The sequence below is a fragment of the Heteronotia binoei genome, chromosome 6 (assembly GCF_032191835.1).
Source record: "Heteronotia binoei isolate CCM8104 ecotype False Entrance Well chromosome 6, APGP_CSIRO_Hbin_v1, whole genome shotgun sequence".
Lineage (NCBI taxonomy): Eukaryota > Metazoa > Chordata > Lepidosauria > Squamata > Gekkonidae > Heteronotia > Heteronotia binoei.
The window spans coordinates 85,129,859-85,152,099 of NC_083228.1; the positions used below are offsets into that span (position 1 = coordinate 85,129,859).

Below are 22,241 nucleotides of genomic sequence, written 5' to 3' on the forward strand. Positions count from 1 at the left end.
TGGTGCTAATCTATGGCTCTGTAGTGTAGATGAGAGGTTGTACTCCTGAGCATGAATAGATTTGTGGGTTTGGCTATGGCATGGATCCAGATATGTATAGCAGTCTGTTTTGCATTGTTTACAGCAACGGAACAAAATTAAAAGATCGTAACAGGACCCCTACTGAATCAGACCAGTGGCAAATCTGGTTCAATATCCTATTTCAAACAAAAGGCCATTGCAGCCAAGTCCTTCCCATGATGCTGCTTCCTAGCATTCAGTAGTTTGCTGCATCTGTATATGGATGTTCCCATTATTCAGCAGGGCTAGTAGCCACTGATGACATATCCTCCATAAATCTGTTTCAACCCAGGCCTTGACAGATTTTCTTTGGCTCTAGGAGCCAGCCTAGAAATTCAGGAACCATGCTATTATCAGCCTTCAAAGTTCTGTAAGGACAATATTTTCTAGTTATTGCTACTGCAAAATAGTCACATTTGCTCATAACTTTTATTAAAGCTATGATAAAAGCCTTGTAGTATATTAATAAAAACAGGACTAACCCTGATGGTTATCACTATGGAAAGCTAACATCTAACCATAATATCTCTCCAATTTCTCATAATTTCATTATTGCATTTAAAAAGCTATATTGGAGCCAGTACAGAAAACAATTGGTTAGAAATGAGGGGACAACAAAGGCAACCATTTAGTCAGAATTACATTTGCTGCAACTTAAACTGGTATTTTTCCTGGAAATGCAAAACCAACTACTTGTGAGAAAGCTCTAAATTGACAAGAGGGTGGCTATGGTGAATGTTCCTGAATACGTCACAGACTTGTAGTAAAGTTTCAGCTCCCCCCCCCCCCCATGGGAATAGCAGTGCAGGGCTACATTTGCTTATTTTTATTTTATTTATGTTATTTATAGTCTGCCTTTCTTACTTGGACACAAGGTAGGTTACAGAGTGAGTCAATACAATCAATAGGATGGGGCATTCAGTGAACAATGCAGTAAGAATTGGGACTCTAAAACAATGACAGATACAAAAATTACACAGGATCCTTGTTTCAGCATGTCATACATAGTAGTATAGGGCTACAGTCCCTAATAATTTATCCAAGTACCTTTATGATGCATTTAGTATAATACAACTCTATTAATTATGTAGAAAAGCCCTCTTGAATAATTCAGTTTTGCCTGCTTTGTGGAAAGCAAGGAGAATATGAGCTTTCCTGACCTCAGGCAGGCCATTCCATAAGGTGGGAGCCATACAAATAAAATCACATTTTCTACAAAAAATATGGCTTGCGTGAGGGAGCATAATACCTCTGAGTTTACATTTTTGTTGTGGGGAGAGAAGAAGGCTGATGCCCAATCACAGCCTTCTTTGAGTCCTTGATTCACCAATATGGGTGAATCAAGCCTGGGATCAGCTTTCACAGGCTTTGCGACCAGTTGAAAGACCCATGGGTTAGGAACACTGCTCCAGTCAATTGTCTCTTTTTCCCTGCGCGCAAGAGGAAGCCGAGATTTCAGAAAATGAACGTCGTTCTCTCACTTCACTAAATTTTACGCGGTCCTTAAGTTCATGTGTTCCCAGTTCCATTGAGACATTCCTCCACACCGGACGGGGCGCCACCGCTGCATCCCCTCGATGGTGATTTCCCCAAGAAAAATCATAGAGATTGAAAAAGGTTTGGCAGAAGAGGAGAGTCGGGTGGCTTCCCCGAGGTTAAAAAAGCGTCGGTCTAGGCGAGTGGCTCTTAGATAGAGAACCGTGGTTTGTACCTCAGGGTCATGAGCCTGCCTTGCGCTTATGCGCAGGCGCGGTGGAGTGGAAGTTCGAAAGCTGCTTGTCGAGAGGCGCCGACTGAGGCGCGCAGGTAACGGGAAAGGGACGGACAGATGCACTTCTCCCCACCCCTCTCCCTCCTTAAAGCGACTCTGCTTAAGCTTGGCTTCTTCCAGTCGGGAACAGGAGTTGGTGCTGAGGGACAGACCTGTGGTCCACAGGTGGCTGTGGTTCCTGACAGTAGGGCTGGCGAACTCCGCCGTCCACATTGAGTCAAATGCCTCAAACTGGCGCCAGTTTTGCTTTTTGTCCTCTTCCCCTCGCTGGTCCCGCCCTCACATTTATAAACAGAGCGAAGTTTGACTCCAATGGCACCTGTAAAACCAACAGTTTTCTTCAAGGTATAATAAGCACACGAAGGTGTCACTGAACTCAGTTTGTTGCGCTGTTTCAGACCAACGCGGCTACCCGCATGAATTTATAAACAGGCAGCTTTTTATGGGGGGCAAAATGTAACATGTAGTTTTACAGGCTTCTAAGGATTGTTGCTGTAAAGAGTCTCAACTTCTCTTGTGTATATGTGTGGGCTTTGCATATAACTCTCATGCTGAGAATTCTAAAAGGAGCATCCATGTTAGATTGTTGCAGCAAATATAAAACTAAAGCTTTTATTCTAGCATGAGCTTTTGTGGATTCATGAAGTCAGCTCTAGTTCATGAAACCTAATGCTAGAATAAAAATGTGTCTGTAGAAGGGCCACTGGGTGTACCTCCTGCATGTCATGGCTTTTGACTTGTTTATGATGTTTTTCTTCAATATCTGCCAACTGAAGACTGTTTCAAATGCCTAACAGTGCATAACTTCATGTCATAAAAATATTTTAGTCCTTAAAGAGCTGCAAGACCCATTTTTTGTTTTTTAAAGGTATAGTCTCATTATATCTTATCTTCATTGATGGGCAGATCCATTCCTTTATGCCTCTTAAGAGCAGAAAGTCAAATAAGTGGTAACATCTCCCATACCCTTCTGCCAAATTTTATTTGTACTCTAGTTACCTGTCAAGGAAGCATTCAGCCTAATTCTAGGGGTCTGATCTGAATACTGGATTTGCCTACCTTCAGCACTTGTCAGATAAAAAGTGTGAAAAGAGATAATAGCAGGTGGTGGGGATTGGTGAACAGAAGCTATAGCTGTACAAGGAAGCTGAAGGCCGTTCCTTTCTGTACCTCTTATACTGTATTTTATAAATGTATTAGACTTACAAGGATACCAAGACACTGTAAAAGTGGGGAATCTGTGAAGATTATCTGCCCCTGAAGCTGGATAGATTTGAATGGCTTTCTAATGGCTCTGTGGGATTTTGATGTTGATGTGGTTGGTATGTCTGTCAGTACCATGGTTGACCTCTGGAATGAGGGCATGGCCTAGGCAGCTGACATAATTGTTCCTGGGCACCCTCTCTCAAGCATTAGAGCCCTGGTACCACCTTGGTTTACTGTGGAAGTGCAGCTGATGAAAAGACAACAGAGATGTTAGAGCAACAGTGGAGGAAGGCTCAGAGTGAATCTGATAAGACACAGGCAAAACCTTGTTTTAAAGTGTACTCTGTGGCAGTAATGGCAAAGAAACAACACTTTTCTACCACCATTGTGTCTGTACAGTGTAAGACACAGCGGAACTGTTCTGGGTGGTCAGAAGCCTGTTGCAATCCAGCCTGCTAGGGGAGGTGGATTGCCTAGTGGCCATTTCAGGATTTTACAGATAAAAACTCTTGCATCTGTTCTGACTTGGATTCTCTGCTGGCAGTGCTGGGGACAGATGGTGCCAGGGTGCTGACTTGTCTAGTTGTTTGGGATCTTTTCATTCTGAGGAAGTGGACAGGATCCTTGAAAGTTTGAGGCCTACCACATGCTTGTATGACCCTAGCCCTTCATGGTCACATAAATCTTTTTTTTGGGGGGGGGGGAGGGCTGACTGGATTCAAGAAGTTGTTCCTTAAGAGACAGCATGATCACCTCAGCCTTGAAACAGGCTGAGGTATGCCCACTTCTAAAGGTCACTACCATTGACCCAGGAGAACTCAATAATTATCTGCCACTCTCAAATATCCTATTATTGAGCAAGATGATTAAAGATCTCCTTTCCAGGCTGCTGTTCTTACCTTGCCCCACCTACAAAGTGGCCTCAGTTCAGAATAGGAAACTGAAATTTCACCATCTGATTTTTTTAGACTTGCCGTGTTAGTACTGCTTAAGCATTTTATTTTATGGTTTTAATGTTTTTTTTAAATTAGGTATATTACCCAGGGCCCTGCAATAGCAGGGATTGGGCAATCTTTAAATTCAATATAATAAAACTGGGTGGTGACTGGACAACCCAATGCTGTCCTGGATGAGGCAGATTGTTTAGGTCTTATCCAGTCTGGGTTTAGGCCTGGCTATGGTACTGAAACAGCCTTGGTCTCCCTGGTCGTTGACTTGCATTGGGAGATGGACAGAGGGAGTGTGACTCTGTTGATTCTGCTGACACCATTGATCATGAACCGCCCATCTGGGATTGGGAAACATCATTCTGTGGTGGTTCCCCTTCTAACTGGAGGGTAGATTTCAGAATGTGGTTCTTGGGGGCTGCTGCTCAGCCTTTTGGCTCTGAGGTCTTATCTTGTCCCCTGTGCTCTTTAGCATCTACATGAAACTGCTGGGTGAAGTCATCTGGAGATTTGAACTGGACTGCCACCAAGGGTGGATGATGCTTAGCCTTATCTTTCACTTCCAGCTGATCCCAGGGAGGCTATAGAAACACTGAACTGGTGCCTGCAGACAGTTCTGTAGTGGATGCAGACAAAAAACTAGCTTAATCCTAGTAAGACAGAAGTGCTATTCGTCGGTGGAGGGTCTGACTGGGATTTAAACTGTTAACTGTTCTGGATGGAGTTGCATTCCCCTTGAAAGAACAGTCCCATATTATGGGGTCACTCTTGGACCCCAACCTCCTGCTGGGTAAGTTAGCAGCTTTGACTGGTTAGCCAACTGCAGCCTTTCCTGGGCAGAAAAGATCTGGCCACTGTGGCGCATGCCCTGATTACTGCAGTGTGCTCTACATGGGGATGCCCTTGATTAATGTTCAGAAACTTTGATTGGTAAGGTAAAGGTAGTTTCCTGTGCAAGCACCAGTCATTTCCAACTCTGGGGCGATGTTGCTTTCACAACGTTTTCACGGCAGACTTTTTATGGGGTGGCTTGCCATTGCCTTCCCCAGTCATCTACACTTTCCTTCCAGCAAGCTGGGTAGTCATTTTACTGACCTCGGAAGGATGGAAGGCTGAGTCAACCTGGAGCTGGCTACCTGAACCCAGCTTCTGCCGGGATCGAACTCAGGTCGTGAGCAGAGCTTAGGACTGCAGTACAGAATGTTTTTTTTTCTGACATAAGGCATGGGTTTTTTTGTTATTGATAGTTGATCTTAATGATCGTTTACTGTTTTTATCTTGTTGGTTTTATGATTTTGGGGGGAGGGCAGGGTATAAATTGAATGAATGAATGCTTCAGCCAGGATATTGACTGGAGTGAGTCATAGGGACCATATCACTTCATTCTTGGTCCACTTATATACTGGCTTGTGGGCACAGTTGACTTTCAAAGCCCTAAACAATTTGGGACCAACATACCAGAAGGACTGCCTACTCCCTTATGAACCTGCCTGACCACTACAATAATCCTTGGAGGTCCTGCTTTGGGTGGCAGCCTGGGAGAGAGCCTTCTTGGTCATAGCACTAAAGCTTTAGAAGTCTCTCTCTAAGGAGATTTGTCTATCGCCCTCTTTTGCTATCTTCAGCCAGTAGGTGAAGACTTTTTAAAATTTCATTTGACATTCCCTCTATGATTGTTACTGTCCTTGAGGTTTTCCTGGCAAGGATACTGGAGTGGGTTGCCATTTTCTTCTCCAGTGTAAATCAGTCAGTACTAAGGGAAATCAACCCTGACTGTTCCCTGGAAGTTCAAATGCTGGAGCTGAAGCTCAAATACTTTGGCCACCAAATGAGAAGGGAGCACTCACTGGAGAAGACCTTGATGCTGGGAAAGACAGAAGGCAAAAGAAGAAGGGGATGGCAAAAGATGAGATGGCTGGACAGCATTACTGATGTAACTAACACAAATTTGAGCAGACTTCGGAGGATGGTGGAAGACAGGAGGGCCTGGCGTGACTTGGTCCATGGGGTCACAGAGTTGGACTCGACTGTGCGACTGAACAACAACTATGATTGTGCTTCCTAACCAATGTCTTAATTGCTGTTTTTGTATAGATTTTAACTGTTTTAATTGTTTTAATGATGAGGGGAGATTGATTTTAATGGTTTTAAAATGTGATTTTATCATATATATTTTAATTCTTTAGCCACCTTGGTGGCCCTTGGAAGGCTTGAATTTTGTGAATAATTTTTTTCTTGTTTTCATTTTCTATAGAAACCATAAATGTGAGGTTCTTATGATGGCTAAAATGGATCAGTACAAAGTTAATCTGTGGGTGAAGATGGAACCTTTCATAGTGGGAGCTTTGCAAATCCCGCCTCCATCCAAGTTTAGTCTGCATTATCTGCGAAAGATGTCCACTTATGTCCGGATGCATTTTAGTGAGGGCTATTATCCTTACCTTTTCTGGCCTATGTGGCGACACATTGCCTGTGGGAAGCTACAGTTAGAGAAGGACTTGGCTTGGCTATATTTTGAACTGTTTGACAGTCTTGTTGAACGGACTGCAGAGGAGCGACTGGAATGGGCAGAGGTGATGTCGAGCTGTGCAACTGAGGAGGAAGCAGAGAAGCAACGGAACAAGGCATGGAATGACATCTTGTAATTTTTAATGTAATGGAGCCTGGGTTATGTCTCAGCAATGTCTTTGGTCTTTTCTCTTCATGCACACAGTGTAGAAAGCAGTAGTTTATTTCCTTGTCTTTTGATACAAAATACAGTTCAGATACATGTGGACCATAACCTAGCATGATGTAGGAGTGTTTATCCAGTTTTTAAAAGTAGTGGTCTGTCTATGTCTCCTTTGTTTCCCCTTACTGATCTGCTACCAAACATAAAAGGGCCCGTCTCTGCTAAATATTGTCATTCTTAAAAGTAATGATGTGTTTTTAAATTTTAAGCTTTTCCTGGTCTTTTCATTTAGTTATCTGTGGACACTCTGCAGTTCCTGCTTTTCCTCTATATACAGCAACTAAACAAAGTTTCCTTAAGGACATCTCTAATTGGAGAAGAGTGGCCAAATATTAAATCCAAGTCTTATGGCCTGACTGGAGAATCCACCAATCAAATTAAGGTATTTTAAATTTATTTTCTTGCAAAAGTTATTTTCCTTTAGAAGCAGCTTCTGCGCTTTTGTTTGAAGACAGGAACTTGACATAAGTTGAATATAACTCTTAAATATCTTGTGATTTCCAAGAGTTCATTCAACACCAGTTTGTGTTGTATTCTTAAAAAACAACAAAGCCTTTACCCAAATTAATTTTTAAACAAAAATATTCTACTTTTCTCCCTTTCTCACAATACGAGAACTCGTGGGCATTCGATGAAATTGCTGAGCAGATAGGTTAAAACGGATAAAAGGAAGTACTTCTTCACCCAAAGGGTGATTAACATGTGGAATTCACTGCCACAGGAGGTGGTGGCGGCCACAAGTATAGCCACCTTCAAGAAGGGTTTAGATAAAAATATGGAGCACAGGTCCATCAGTGGCTATTAGCCACAGTGTATGTGTGTATATAAAATTTTTGCCACTGTGTGACACAGAGTGTTGGACTTGATGGGCCGTTGGCCTGATCCAACATGGCTTCTCTTATGTTCTTATGTTCTTACTTGAAATAAAAATATTTATTCCTTTTTAACAATAATTGTTGACTGTCTACCAAAAAGAAGTTACAGAGATAGTAAAAAGCAATGAAGATTAAATTAAGAGAGGATATGTTTTATGTGAGAGCCCCGTGGTGCAGAGTAGTAAAGCTGCAATTCTGCAGTCCTAAGCTCTGCTCATGACCTGAGTTCGATCCCAGCGGAAGCTGGGTTCAGGTAGTTGGCTCCAGGATGACTCAGCCTTCCATCCTTCCAAGGTTGTTAAAATGAGTACCCAGCTCGCTGGGGGGAAAGTGTAGATGACTGGGGAAAGCAAGGCAAACCACCCTGTAAAAAGTCTGCTGTGAAAGCAACATCACCCCAGAGTTGGAAACAACTGGTGCTTGCACAGGGGACTATCTTTTTTACTTTTTAAATGTTTTATGTATTTGTAGATTTAAAGTAATCGTTATTAAAAATGATCTTACTGGGATGAGTTGGTTGCAAAGTGCCATTCAACATGTTCTCTCTTCTGGTGGATTTTTAAAATGAATCTTTCTTCTTCTTGAAGCTCTGATATTAAATGTTTTTGTTCTTCACATTTCTGTACCTTTTATATGTGTGCAAATTATTAATGTACTTTAGGATGGTAGACCATGCTGAGTAAAGTGATAATGTATGTCCCTCCAGCAGTGACTTTAAACTTAAGGAATTACAGTATGAATTACTATTTCTGGTTCTTTTTATACTGAGTGAATATTTGCAGTGGTAACAAACTTGCAAGAATGGAATGGAATTGAACTGTCACTTGGCTTTGTGCAAATTCATTTGGTATCTGACAACCTGTTCTTTGCTTGGTATAAGAACTGGAATGACAACTACCATCAAGCCTTCATCCAGAATCACCTTCAGGATCTTCTAGAACTCTTACTAGATCCAGACCAGCTCTCTGCCTCCTCTCATTCCACCCACAATAGCCTGGTAACTCCTGAAGCTATTCGAGCTCTCAGCTTTCTGATTGAAGGGTCTGTGAACAACAACAGGACTGTCCATCCTTTGCATGAGCTTGCATTCTGGCAGCCATTGCATGCAAGCAATGGTTTCTCAAAGATTTCCAAAGCTTTTTCTTTCCCCAAGCTGGAATCCTGGTTGAGGGCTTGCCTGACTGGGAACCCATTTGGAACATCAGCTTGCCTCAAGTCTGGGAAGAAGCTTGCATGGGCACAGCAAGGTACAGTTAGATTTTCTTTGTATCTGGTCATTTAATCATTGCATATACATCTTCCTCTTTTTTCTTATTTACAAAATCCAGAGACCTCCTACACTGTAAGATAATATCTTTGACCAGATGCTCATGGTCAGATCAACTATATTTATTACTTGCTTTCCCACCAATCTGGGCAACAAAATTAGTATGTTTAGTTTATGGAGCATTCCAGTCCTATAAGATATATCCTCATTTCTGTATGGCCTTATTGTAAAGATTGGCAGGTTCCAGTTCAGTAGGTAAAGGCTGAGCCAGGTTTCCCATGCTTCATCTACTAGAACATGGTTTATTCATACCATATATTATGTGCGGATATCTCCTTCTGGTATTGCCAAAATAATTTAGGCCAGTTGCTAGAAGCAAGTATATATTCCACATTAGCTGCACTAAGTTAACAAGATTGCCCAATTCTTGTTTTTCGGTTGTGCTCTTGTCACTATGTACATAACAAATTGTAAACCTTGTACTGATCTCATTTCATAAATGGGGAATGTTAAAGCTTTGTCTAACATTAGAGACAGCTTATATAGTACGTGGAATGTTATAAAATAGCTAGTTATAAATATTTATGTCTGAATTAGGGACAGATATTCACATGGTATCTGTAGCAGGGCCATAGGCAGAAAATTTCAGGTGTGGGGGGCCCAGGGGGTAAAATTCCAGGTGGTGGGGCCATGGGGCCCAAATGAAGGCAAAGTTGTTTTTTTAAAAATTACAGCAGCAGGATTTCCCAGCCACACTCCCTGAGCAACGGCGGTGGTGAGAACAGGGAGGCTGGGGCATTGTGGGGAGGGGAGGTCAGAGGGAAGGCTGGGGAGAGTGGCATTGGCAAGAACAGAGAGACTTGAAGGAAGCGGTGCAGGCTCCCTCTGTCTGTCTCTCTCTCACATGCACGCTTACATACACAGCCCTGCCGCACTGCGCTCTCTCTCTCAAACTCTCATACGCATGGCCCTGCCGCTGCCTCCTTGCACCGTGCTCTCTCTCACACACACAAATGCACACACACATCAAATAGAGGGGCCCTACAGTTGGAGGGAGGGTTTGAAAGGATGGGCCTGGCCCCCCTTGCCTCCCCGTAGCAAAAGGCTTGATCTGTAGTGACTACTAGGAGTGGGCATGAACGGGGAAAATGGAGGTTTATTTTGGTTCTTGGTTCATGGGGCCAAAAGAACCACAACCAGTCATTGGCCTTCCTGCATACCGAACTGCTTTGTTTTGTGAGGTTTGTGATGTGGTAGAACAGTCCCCCTGCGGGCTAGAGCTTCCAAACTTGCGAGTCTCCAACTGACTCTCCTCTATCTGCCGTCCAAGTTTGATGAGAATTAGATTTGGGAGGGGGGTGGAGTTACAGCCCTCCAAAGTCCTAGGAAAGTGCTCTCTGGGGAAATCACAGCCAGTTCCCTTCCCTCTGTGTTTCTAACTAATGCATGGCACACTTGCTGCCAACAGAAAACAATGATTGTGTGGAGCTGGGGGTATATATCATTCTGGTCCCATAGAGCTCTCTTATTGGCAGCCAGCACTGCCTGTTGAGCTTTAGTGGGCCACTGTTGGTGTTTGCAAGGTTGCAGGAGGGCTGCAGAAGTCCATCCCCCCGTTGTGTTGACAATAATTGATTGGCACAAGCAGTTCTGCTGTACGAACCACTGACACAAACCACACAAGCTTCCATAACAACCATCAAGGTTCATGGGAAGGTTATTGCAGTTATGAATTTAGGTTTGTGAAGAGGTTCATGTCCATCCCTAGTGACTACATATGTCATTTCATGTGCAATGAAACAGACAGGTTTCTGAGTGTGTAGACATGGTCTAGCCTATGTTTTCACATTATGTAGAAAGAGTGAAAGACTTGGAAACCTTTTCACCGGTGAGTGAATATAGAGAACTAGGGTTTGTAGAATCTTTCGGGATCAAGTGCCGTGTTCTACTGGAGAAAGTTTTCCTTCCAGGCATTTCGTTCTCAGCTGTGGAGAACATCCTCAGTGGCGTTGCAGCCGGAGCAGGCGCTCAGACCTTCTTGGCTGCTGTGCATTGAGTGGAGCCAGGGCTGCTGGAGAGCTGCTATTTCTAGGCTGGAGGGGGTGTGATGAAAGGGCAATTGGTTTGTGGATGTGCCCATTGTTTGGTGGGGCTTCCTGGAAGGGTAGTGATAAGGAAACTGGCTGTTGAATGTGACCATTGTTCTGTGTTAATTGCTGGGAGGGTTGGAAGGGGTTTGAAGATAAGGAAGATGGTTGTTGACTGTGCTGATTGTTCTGTGGAATTTGCTGGTTGTTCTGAGACTTTCTGCAATTTATAGTCTGTAGGGTGTTTTGCAGAGCGGGGTACCAAGATTGGTGGATGAAAATGCCTTCTTCCTTTCTGTTAAAATTGTGCTGGTGTACTTCTGGATAGTTTTTAATCAGTGAAGGTCTGTGATTATTTGTTCTGAGGTTGTTGTGAATTTTGAGATACATGTAGACACTACTTTTCAGAACTACTTTTTTTCAAGAACTACTAATCAGAACTACTTTTTTCCAAGTAATGTTTGACTTGTTTCTTGTAGTTGAAGGAGCAACCAAGCGAGCTAAGATAGCCTGCAATACTCACATAGTCCCTTCAGCACACCGCATGGTTGTGATGAGCCAAGTCTACAAGCAAACACTTGCAAAGAGCTCAGATACTTTAGAAGACAGCCATGTAAAAATTCATCGCTGCTGTGAGTCCTTCATTTATTTGCTGTCTCCACTGAGGTGAGTTTGCCTTCTCTGAGCCAACTTTGGAACTTATTTCAGTGTTACATTTCCTCCTGCTGAACTCTACTCTTTCTTCTCTGATGTAGATCTGTGAGCATAGAGAAGTGCAGGAACAGTACCTTTGTCCTAGGCCCAGTGCAGACGGTCGTTCATCTCCATAGCTGTGACAATGTCAAAGTGATTGCTGTCTGCCGCCGTCTGTCTCTGTCATCCACCACCAGTTGTACTTTGCACATTCTCACTCCAACTAGACCACTCATCCTACTAGGCAACCAAGCCATAACGTTTGCTCCCTTCAACACCCACTATCCAATGCTTGAGGACCATATGGGCAGAACCGGCTTGGCTACACTGCCTAACTACTGGGACAATCCAATGTTGGTGTGCAAAGATAACTGTGACTGGAAGGTCTTCAGATTCCTCTTACCTGCAGAGTTTTACCCCTTTGTTGTTCCATTTGAAATGGAAGGTGACACAACTGAAATACCTGGTGAGCTGCCACCTGCATACCAGAAGGCACTGAGCCAACGAGAACAGAGGATACAGGTCTGGCAGAAGACTGTGAAGGAGGCAGGGCTGACCAAGTAAGTACCAGCTTCTTTCAAGACAGAAGACTTAGCTGCTGGTAGCAGGTTGGGACCGAAGTGTGGCCGTGTTTGAGACTGTGACTGACTGTGATCCTTCTCTAGGGATTATATTTTTTCTACGTTGTCTGTAAATTGGAGAATCACAATCAGTGAAATCATCTGGGGAACAGTCCATGGACTGACATGCTACTTAACATTTTTCTCTATGAGGCTATAGTAATTTAGTGGAATGCTGGGGAAGCTAATACTATGAAAAGAAGCATCCTTGAGAGGAAGTCATAAAGGGGCTGAATTCTCATTTCCAGTAGCAATTAGTAGAGTCATTAATATGTCAAGTAATGTGTAGGGGGTTAGAGGCTTCTTTTTACTGCAGTACTATGAAGTAATCATACTGTTTAGATAAGCTTGACATTTTCATGTCAGGATTTACATCTCTTTTTATAAAAAGGTTCCTGTGTATAAATATTTCTGGAAAGTGAAAATTCAATAAATAGTGATGCAGCAATGAAATTTTATCAGCTGAACTTGGTATAATGGGCTCAAAAGTATAATTTACTCCATTTTCATGTTTTCATTTATTTATTTATCGTTCAGCAGTTCTAACCATAGTGGTTTTTTAAAAAGTTGTAACATGGGTCTCTCCCTGCACATATCCCCATCCCATCCAAAATATTTCTCTTTTTTCTCTTTATTCTAACTAGCTAGTTTCATTTTTTTCCTGTCTTAGGCACTTTTAAATAATTTGAATACCTTCTGCCTGGTAAATAGTAGCATTTAAACTGAGAAGGAGCTGAACTAAGTTTCCAAAACTCGCCTCCTCTATAATTCTTATAAACAAAAAAGATGAACTTGACTTCTTTGTTCTGTTCCATTTTTCACCAGTTGTTCAACTACCTTTTTCCTTTTTAAAAGTCAGAAGTCCTAATCCAACAACCAATAAGAGAGCAGGCTTGTTAAGTGAGCAAAAGAGCATTTTTTTAGTAGAGGACAAAAAGCTGCAAGCAAAGGCAGTTTCTAGCCCTGCTTTTTTCTAATATAGTTCTACTGTTCTGGTCCTGTATATGGAGGTTTCCAGTTGGAACTAGAATTGAAGGCTTCATAGAACTTCTCTTCTTTTAAAAAATACATATGAGCAACCCCCTGGTTGTAGAAGCAGCCTGGTGATGTTAAAATTATAAGCTTGAAAGTAGGGCTTATTTCTTCTGCTGGTACTATAACTCTCTCTTCTGATGAAGAGAGAGGGTTGTCATATAATCAATTACTAAAGATCCAAGGTGATAAAGTTGAATTAAAATCTGCTAAAGAGCTAAACAACAAGTATGACTGGTTTCAAATGCAACAAATAAAAAGTCTGATGGAAAATGATATTAGATATGAAGGAATCAGATGTGAACAAACGGAATTGGAAAAGGTTCTGTTCGGAGATAATGAAAAATTAATATCGAAAATATATAAATTACTGTTGAAATGGTCTACAGAAGAAGAAGTAGTAAAATCTCAAATGATTAAATGGGCAATTAATGTAAATAAGGAAATACAGATGGATACATGGGAATATCTTTGGAAGAACTCTATGAGAATATCAACATGTCAGAGTATTAAAGAGAATTGTTTCAAGATGATGTATAGGTGGTATATGACTCCTAAAAACTGGCAAAGATGAGTAAAAAGATGTCAGATAGATGTTTGAAATGTAAGAAACTTGAAGCTTCTTTGTATCATATGTGGTGGACTTGTGGAAGAGCGAAAAAGTTCTGGCAGATGATACAACAATATCTAAGATTCTGGGATATGACTTTAAGAAAGTTGCAGAGACTTTTCTGTTGGGATTACAAATGGAAAAATTTCCAAAAGAAGATAGAACTTTAATTTGGTACTTGGACATTGTATGCGCAGTTGTGGAAGCAAGAAAAAATACCAGAGAAATGGGATTGGATCGTGAAAGTTTTATCGTAGAGTGAGATGGATAAACTGAGAACTCTTAGAGACTATGATTTGGGAGTGTTTAAAAGGGAATGGAAGAAATTTAGAGGATATGTAGAGAAAGAATGGAACGTAAAAAGACATTGGACAATTTTTTAGTAATGAGTATTAGAAAAAGGTAGAATATGAATTTAGATTGTTATAGTTAAAGGTACCTTTATAAGTGAACTTTAAGTATATAACTTCTGCAGGAGTCTAGTAACAGAGGGAGGGGGGATTAGAAAATATCATATGGGTCAGGGATAGTAGTGATATAAATAGATATTGTTACCATATGTTTTCAATAAAATTGTGTTTTACATAAAAAAAGAAACTAGGGCTTATCTCTTTTAGTTGACATTTTGTTTAGAGTCTGGTTTTTAGGCACTTCATAAATATGCTAGGTTTATTATCATTGTAAGGTACCTTAAGGGTTTGGCCCAAGACATGCTTTGGATTTCAAACATACAATGGTTAAAAAGAATTGTTGATTGTGCCACATTTGATGAAAACTGCATGTACTAAGTGGAAGTATGTTTATTTGTGAGAAAGTACCTTCATTACTTGGTCTTGTGTTCACTCTGGATAAGAAGTTCCCTGTTAGATGTTGGATTCAAATGATGTGAATATACTTCTAATCGTATTCCACATGCTTCAGTGCCACTGTTTTGATACATTTCAGGGATCAGAGGAAGAGATTCCAGGTATTGGTGGAGAACAAATTCTATGAATGGCTAGTCCACACAGGCAGTCGTCAGCAACTTGACAGTCTGGTGCTTCCTGCTGCAGGTTCCAAGCAGGCAGCAGGATAGCAGAACTCTTAAAACAGCATAATGCTTTGGTGAGTTAATTGATCATATCTTTCCTACTGCATCATTTACAAAAGATTGCATATTTGTTTACAGTAAGAACGCAATTGCCATGTTGGATACACAAGTGATGCCTCTAGTCTAGCATTGTGCTGCCTATAGTGGCTAGCCATTGTACATGCAACATCAGAACATGATGATGATATCTGCATCACATACTTTCCTGGTTACCAAAATTTACAACCAAACACATATGATAATTTATGCTATAAACAGTCTCTTCAGACCTCCTCAGTGTTCTGTAAGGGACTTTTCAATTTCTGCCCTTTTTTCCAACTTTAAAATATGTATTTCAAAGTAGGGGTCTCAAACTTTTGAGTGTCCTCAGAATTAACTCTCCCAAATTTGGCTTGATTTGGGATGGGATGGGTGTGAACTTCGGAAGCACTTACAAATGTTGCTGAATTGGTGTGCCTCCAAAGTTCAGAAAGCATGCAAGGATATGTCCTTAACAGAAGGTAGTGTGAAGCATAGAAGAACAGCAGTTCAACCCTGCTATTGCATTTGGACTTCCAACACCTTTGATGTCCTGCAAGAGGTCAGGTCACTTTGAGCTGCAGCAGATATCCCAAATATGATGGTGGAATAAAAGATCTGTTTGGTCTTGCTGATACATTTCTGGGGCTCATGTCCCACTGTAAGCCTAAATCTCTGAGCTAACTCTGCCTTTCTCTCCATATCTGCTTAAGGTTCCAAATCTATTTAAACCTCTGTGCTGTATACTGTATTGCTTCTCTGAGTTTCCATTATTTCCAGTTATGTTCTCTACTCCATGCAAGATTGCTAGTTCCATCTTCTACCTGCTTTATTGCTTTTTACACACCCAGATAACCAACTCCTGTTCTCTTTTACATCTGTTTTTTAATTCAAAGTGCCTTCTTCACCATGGTCTTTCCATGTTGCCATCTGTGCTGCATCTTCTATTCCCAATTAACTGCCTCAACCTAGACTCTCTATTCTTATAATTGTGTCATACAGACTTGTGAACAGGGGCTTTATAAAAGCAGATGCTATTCATTAGGACCTGTGAACTAAGTTGGATGCTTTTCTTTGACACTACTGCAACATATTTCAAATATTAGTCTAATTATTACTGTGTGGGAGGGGAGTGTTGATGAGTGCATTCAACAGATTTGGTCTCTTTGTTTTATTATAGTTCTGGTGATCCAGCATGCCAAGCTGAAGGAGTTTTCCCTTCAATTGACTGGGGCCAAGATGATCAAAAGCTCTTCTGGCAGTGGTAATGAATTTGGCTGGTGTCATTGTCAAGAAGATGGACTTTCTCCTTCCATTCGAGCTGTCATGGCATCATCCCTTGCCTGAGCTTTTCTCAGAAAGCCAGAATTAGTCAGGGCCTTGGGTCTCTTCAGTTGAAATGGCTGAGAACAATATTTAAATTTGCAGCTTGTGTATAGGTGCCTGGCAAAGAAGTCACTTGTTAGGAAAAGAAGAGCTAGGTACCAGCTGCTGAGTGAACCTTTCCCTCCTGTTAACTGAACACTGATCTTTGTATAAAACTCTCTAGATGTATTTTTATACCAGTTGTTTAGCACTAACTACAAGGTTTAATTAAATGGGTATGGTTTTTTGTGTCATATATTCTTGCAGATTGACTGATTGAATGGCATTTTAAGACAAGACTATTACTGTCTTAAAATCAGCATCCCCCTTTACGCTTCAGGAAGAAGTTCTTGTGATGTGTAGACATATTTCTCCCTCTCTCTTTTTAAGCATATTTTTCAGTCCTCCATCTCCTTTAAAGCACCATGCAGATATAAAAGAGAGCACTGTTCTGGGCTCAAAAAATTAATATTTTCTTCTGGATATATGAAGGTAAAGGTAGTCCCCTGTGCAAGCACCAGTTGTGTCTGACTTCTGGGGTGACGTTGCTTTCACAACGTTTTTATGGCAGACTTTTTTTTTTACGGGGTGGTTTGCCATTGCCTTCCCCAGTCATCTACAGTTCCCCCTCAGCAAGCTGGGTACTCATTTTACTGACCTTGGAAGGCTGGAAGGCTGAGTCAACCTGGAGCCGGCTACCCGAACCAGCTTCCATTGGGATTGAACTCAGGTCGTGAGCAGAGGGCTCCAGATATATGTATCTAGCCCGTACTTCATTTGTCTTGCTTTTTTCTGAAGAACCACCCAGGTAGCCCAGTGCACTGGTCTTGGTAAAGGATCTTGGATCATTAACTAAGGAAATGAAGCAGCATATCTTTTGCTCTATCTCTGTGGCAACTCTGCAGATTTGACATTTACAAAATTGGTGTGTTCATAGTGGCTTGAATGGAAAGAAGTGATTTCCATCTAATACAGTATGACTTCTCCATCTCGTACTGCAGCCTGAAATACTCCCTGAAATGCTGCTTCTGGAAGAAGGGGGGATGAGGCAAGCAGGAGGCAAGGAGATCTGTAGTGTAAAGATAGTATTTACACTGATTTCCCTTGATGTCTATGGAAAATCCTTCATGAGATTCAAGCCAGCATTTCTTGGTGTGTTTCTCATTACCCCTTCAAAAAATGGGAAATCTATATGCTATTGGTGACGTCTGGCCCCCATTGGTAGATTTCATATGCTAAATAAATTTTGTAAATTGCAGATACTAAACAGATTTTTCTTCAAGCTTGGGGGACTCCTCAAGTTTGCAGAAAAATCTGAAATCAAAAGTAAAATGGGGGAGGTTGTTTAATCTCCCCAAATACATTTGCATTGTATATACAAATGAAGACAGTGCTGTTACCATGTGAGAACATAGTTGCTCCTGCCTTACAACAGATCATAGCAGCCACTCTGAGCCTGATCTCAGCATCAAAGGACACTGGCAGCCACTTCAGCCCTGCTGGGGCAAAGGAGGACACTGGCAGCTGGGCTTGGCTGCAGAGAACACCATCAGCTGCACTGGGCCTGGCAGAGGGAGACACTGGGCTCATTAGTAGCTACACCAAGCATGATGCTGGAGAGGGGAATGTGGTATTCCCTCCACAAGTCTCTCCCACCCACTGATCCATGTGGAGAATTGGCAGTGATGGGTTGAGGCATTCTCCTGCCTGTGAGTATTGCAGGTCTCTACTGGTCACTCTCTGTTTTCCTGCCTCTCATGATGTTTACACCTTGGAATTTTACTGTGTGAATGCAAGCAAAAAAAGTGACTTCTGTGTTGTCTTAAATCTGAACACTTCATGGATGGTTCCTCCACATAAAGAAAATGCTTTCCTGGAATTATAAGACTTTTTCTAGTGAATAATGTTGCATTAAATATTTTTGTTCCATTGTTGTCCTGCACAAAGAGCTTTGAAGACTCTAGAAAACATTTAACCAATACAAATTTGAACAAGACTATACAACCCACCAGCCCTCCATTAGAAAACCTAGAACAGGTGATGAGCCCTGAGCACATCTGGCACTGATTTTGCTGGCGTGATTCTCACAGGGCCACAGGCTTAAAAACCTTTTGGCCTCTGTCTGGCCAAGCTCAGGCTTTGAGCTACTGGCCCAAAGAGACAAGGGGCAGATAGATGCTCAGCTCAGAATCATATTCAGCAGCAGCCAGATGTTCCCAGTTCCCATCAATTTTCATACCTCTGATCAAGTGCAGGCTTTAAGATACCTGTACATACAGGAAAAGCAAAAATAAATTATCAAAATCAATTGCAAAAGGAAAAAAAATGTTCTACATAAGTAGTGTTTTAAACTGGATGTCTTCTGAATGAATCCCAGTTACTACAAGCGCTTTTTGTTATGTTTTCCTTCCATAGTGACTTCAATGCATGCATGCCTAATTAGTCTAATACTACAAATGTCAGCTGTCATTACTATGCTGGATTCATGGTGTTGGAAGAAGTATCATAAAATTTTCCACTTACAAGTTCACATGATTTTAAAGTGATGAACCCTGCTTACATTATTCTGAGTAATTTTCTATTTCTGAAAGACTGCTTTGTACACAAGTATAGATTAAATTGTTGCGGAGCTATGTTGACATGATGTTGCTGTATCCTGAAAGCCCAAATATGTTCAGGACAGACATATAGAAGCCCAGTGTTACAATTTTAAAATCTCTTGCTTACCTCATCTCATGATTTTTAATGTGTTGACTCAGGGTTACAGCACAGAATAACTACTCTGACCACCCACATATTAAAACTATTCTCACCATAATTTGATTAATGGTCAATTCCAGCAAGATATGTATTTAGAAGTCTGGTATGCCTATCCTGGGCACAGATTGGATTTGTACCCATATTACAAATCCTAAATGCATGCTCTTGCAAAAAGGTTCCTGCTTATGCTTCTTTTATGTTAATGTGACTGAATAGTGTGAGAAAGCTAATACATGTAGTAGTAAGACAGAAGACAGGCTGAACATATGGAGCCATTTAACGGAACAGAAGGCACTGTATGACCTCTGTTCCCAGCAAAGACATGTAAGGAAGGGGTGGGCAGCCCAAACATAGAGCTTCTGCTAGAAGCAGTCCTCTATGTTTCAAAGGACTTTGATTATTTTTCCTGTTTCAGCCTTTTGGAATCCTTGGAAACATGGAAAAGACATGAAAACTCTTGCAGTACAAAGGAACTGAAATTAAAAGTAGATAGTTGCAGCAGGGTTTATCTAGTGGAAATGCCTTCTAAGTTGAAGGGTGGTGGTGGTGGTGGGAAGTAAGTGAGCCAATGAGGACAGCATTCTTTACAAATAAGAACAATACTTTTTTTTTTGTTGGTACAGTTTCAGAAACGAGTTCATATAGATCTAACTTTTTTTTTTACAAAGCTAGAAAGTCATGCAGCACATGTTTAAAAATTAGCTTTTTAAGTTTTCTAAAGAAATTGAAGCTGCAAGAAGCAAAATCACCTTAGATCAGAATTTGAGAATTATCAGCTCTTATGAGTCCTTTGGAATTATTTTCTATCTCATATTTCCTGCAAGTATATAAATTTTGGGATTTTACTGTTAAATGCAGTCTCCAGTACACATAGTTATTTCACTAGCTCATTGAAACAATGTTTAGGCTTTTTCTCATTCTAACGTACATCCTTCTACAAACAACGCTCCCTTCTCAATTACTGCAATTCTAACATTTTTTTCCTGAGAGTAAGACCCACTGAGTTAAGTAGGATTGTTCTTGAAGTGTGATAAACTGAAATAAGAGTACCACATAGGAGGAATTGTGTATGTGTGTGGGGAGGGTAGTGCACACAGAATGGCCACTTCTTTCAGGAGGCTACGTTTTCCCATTCCCATCTACTGTTCTAGTAAAATACCATTGGTAAGACATAGGTTGTCAAATGGGGTCAATGAAAACCCATAATTTCAGGCAGGGTCCTCAGTGTTGTTCAGCCTGTGGGCACTTTTGGAATACTTAGCAGGTGTCACCACAAAGGCTTTTGTTTAAGGACAGCAACGGTTGCTGGGCTGGCACTCTTCCCCCCCTTAAGGGGGGCCCTGCTCCCAATGCAGCATCTAGAAAAGTAGCAATTGACAGCATTTCATGGTAGATGTCATGAGCCCTGATGAGGAGGAGCTAGAAGGGTTGACAGACATGGAAGAGTTGCCAGCCAGTTCCTCAACTGAACAAACAGCAACTGGCCCATCAATCACTCTCCAGGCACCAGTGTCAGCTGTTGATGATCGATCTCCTCCAAGCTCTCCTCCTCCTATCTCAAGAGTTCGAAGCAGGCTCTGGAAAGAACTTTCAGAGCGAAGACATGAGGCACGCCAGTGCTTCAAATCTCTCAGCCCTGAGTTCTAGCAGAGTCTCTGCCACCCCGGGAGCAGGCTGATTGAGACTCCCATATAGCTCCCACCCAGGACCTGGTAACCTTGTGGAAGCAACAAGTCTATTCTCTGGCTTGCATCCACACTCCTTCCTGATCCTGACCTGCTTGATTTCCTTGGCGCTCTGACCTTTTTGGCTTTTGGACATTGACTTCTGATTCCGGTTTGTGATTCTGCATTGGTGACTTGGCTCCTGCTTGACTTCCTGGACTTTGACCTTGGACTGGCTTTGAACTCCTTTCTGCACCCTGAAAACCTTACAGTAGACACCACTGAGTTATAAATTTGTTTTTAGCTATTTTGTTTTTTTATTGACTATTGTAATTTTTATTGTTGTACATTGTCTAGAGCTCTGCACCAGCTGGGATGAGGCGATCCATCAAATAATAATAATAATGATGATGATGAAAGTCCAGTGTGGGGTGCTAGGGACCAGTCATGAGATATTAGGAAGCTGAGAACCAAGCATCTTCCTCTGATTCACACAGCTGTTTCTGACACAAATGTCTCAGGCTATCTGAAGTATCTCCTACTTCAAGGAGGTAGAAGAAAGCCAGAACTGACACTTTGCTTTGGGGAAAGTTTGCTCTATTGAAGAAGCAAATGGGTACTAGAACACTCATTGGTGTGTGCTGTGTTGTGAATGATTGAATTAAGGTCACTTCATATCTTACATTTTTTAAAAGAGTACATCTAAAAACATCAAAAAGCATACATATGACAAGTATGTGCTTGCAGACATTAGAGGAAGCAGGTACCTTTATGTGAGAACCAGAATTGGTGGTGATTTCCTGGCAAGGGTGCATGTGTTAGCAAACACAGCTTTTTTGGTGTGTTTACATTGAAGAGCCTCTAGAGTGCATCTACAAAGAATAATTTTGATGGACCAGCTCAGAACCACAACCAGAGTGCCTCACCCAGTTTAAGCTCCCATTCCATAGAAGTCTGGGAAGCTGAAATGTGTCAATATGCAAAACAGAGACTGTTTTTTAGCCAATGGTAGGTGGCATTACTCCTCCTTTCCCCTCCTCCCTACTCCTTGTGCTATTATTCATATGTTGCTTTGTAAGCAAGGCACCTTTCCCCTCTCTCCTCCCCAGGCTGCTTGTGACACAGGCAATGGCAGGGATTGTTTTCTAGTTTCAGGGTCTTCTGTAAATGGCTATAGCTGAACTCATCATTTAAAAATTATATAATATTCAAAGTAGCGCTGGAGAATCATGTTGCCCCACACCACTGAGATAGCAAGCACTTTTTAAAAAACTTTGAATATTTCTAACACAGTCTTGGTGTTCTGACTCAGCAAAGCATTCAAAAGCTAATAATGCAACAGGCTATGCTGGAACATAAAGGGGGCAATGAAGCCTGCCTTTATTTTCTAATCCTGTTTGTTTTTCTAGAACTTGTGAATAGGCTCAGAATCCCTGACTCAATTT

General features: G+C 41.5%; 1 protein-coding gene across 1 annotated transcript; it reads left to right on the forward strand.

Annotated features, from left to right (window-relative positions):
• The first annotated feature begins 1,690 nt into the window (after window positions 1-1,690).
• TBCCD1 (TBCC domain containing 1) lies at window positions 1,691-16,628 on the forward strand. The gene is made up of 8 exons (XM_060242055.1): window positions 1,691-1,866; window positions 6,239-6,608; window positions 6,948-7,097; window positions 8,471-8,837; window positions 11,424-11,610; window positions 11,700-12,197; window positions 14,845-15,003; window positions 16,188-16,628. The coding sequence occupies exons 1-7, from the start codon at window positions 1,781-1,783 to the stop codon at window positions 14,972-14,974; spliced, it is 1,788 nt and encodes a 595-aa protein (XP_060098038.1). The 5' UTR covers window positions 1,691-1,780; the 3' UTR covers window positions 14,975-15,003; window positions 16,188-16,628.
• Window positions 16,629-22,241: the final 5,613 nt, after the last annotated feature.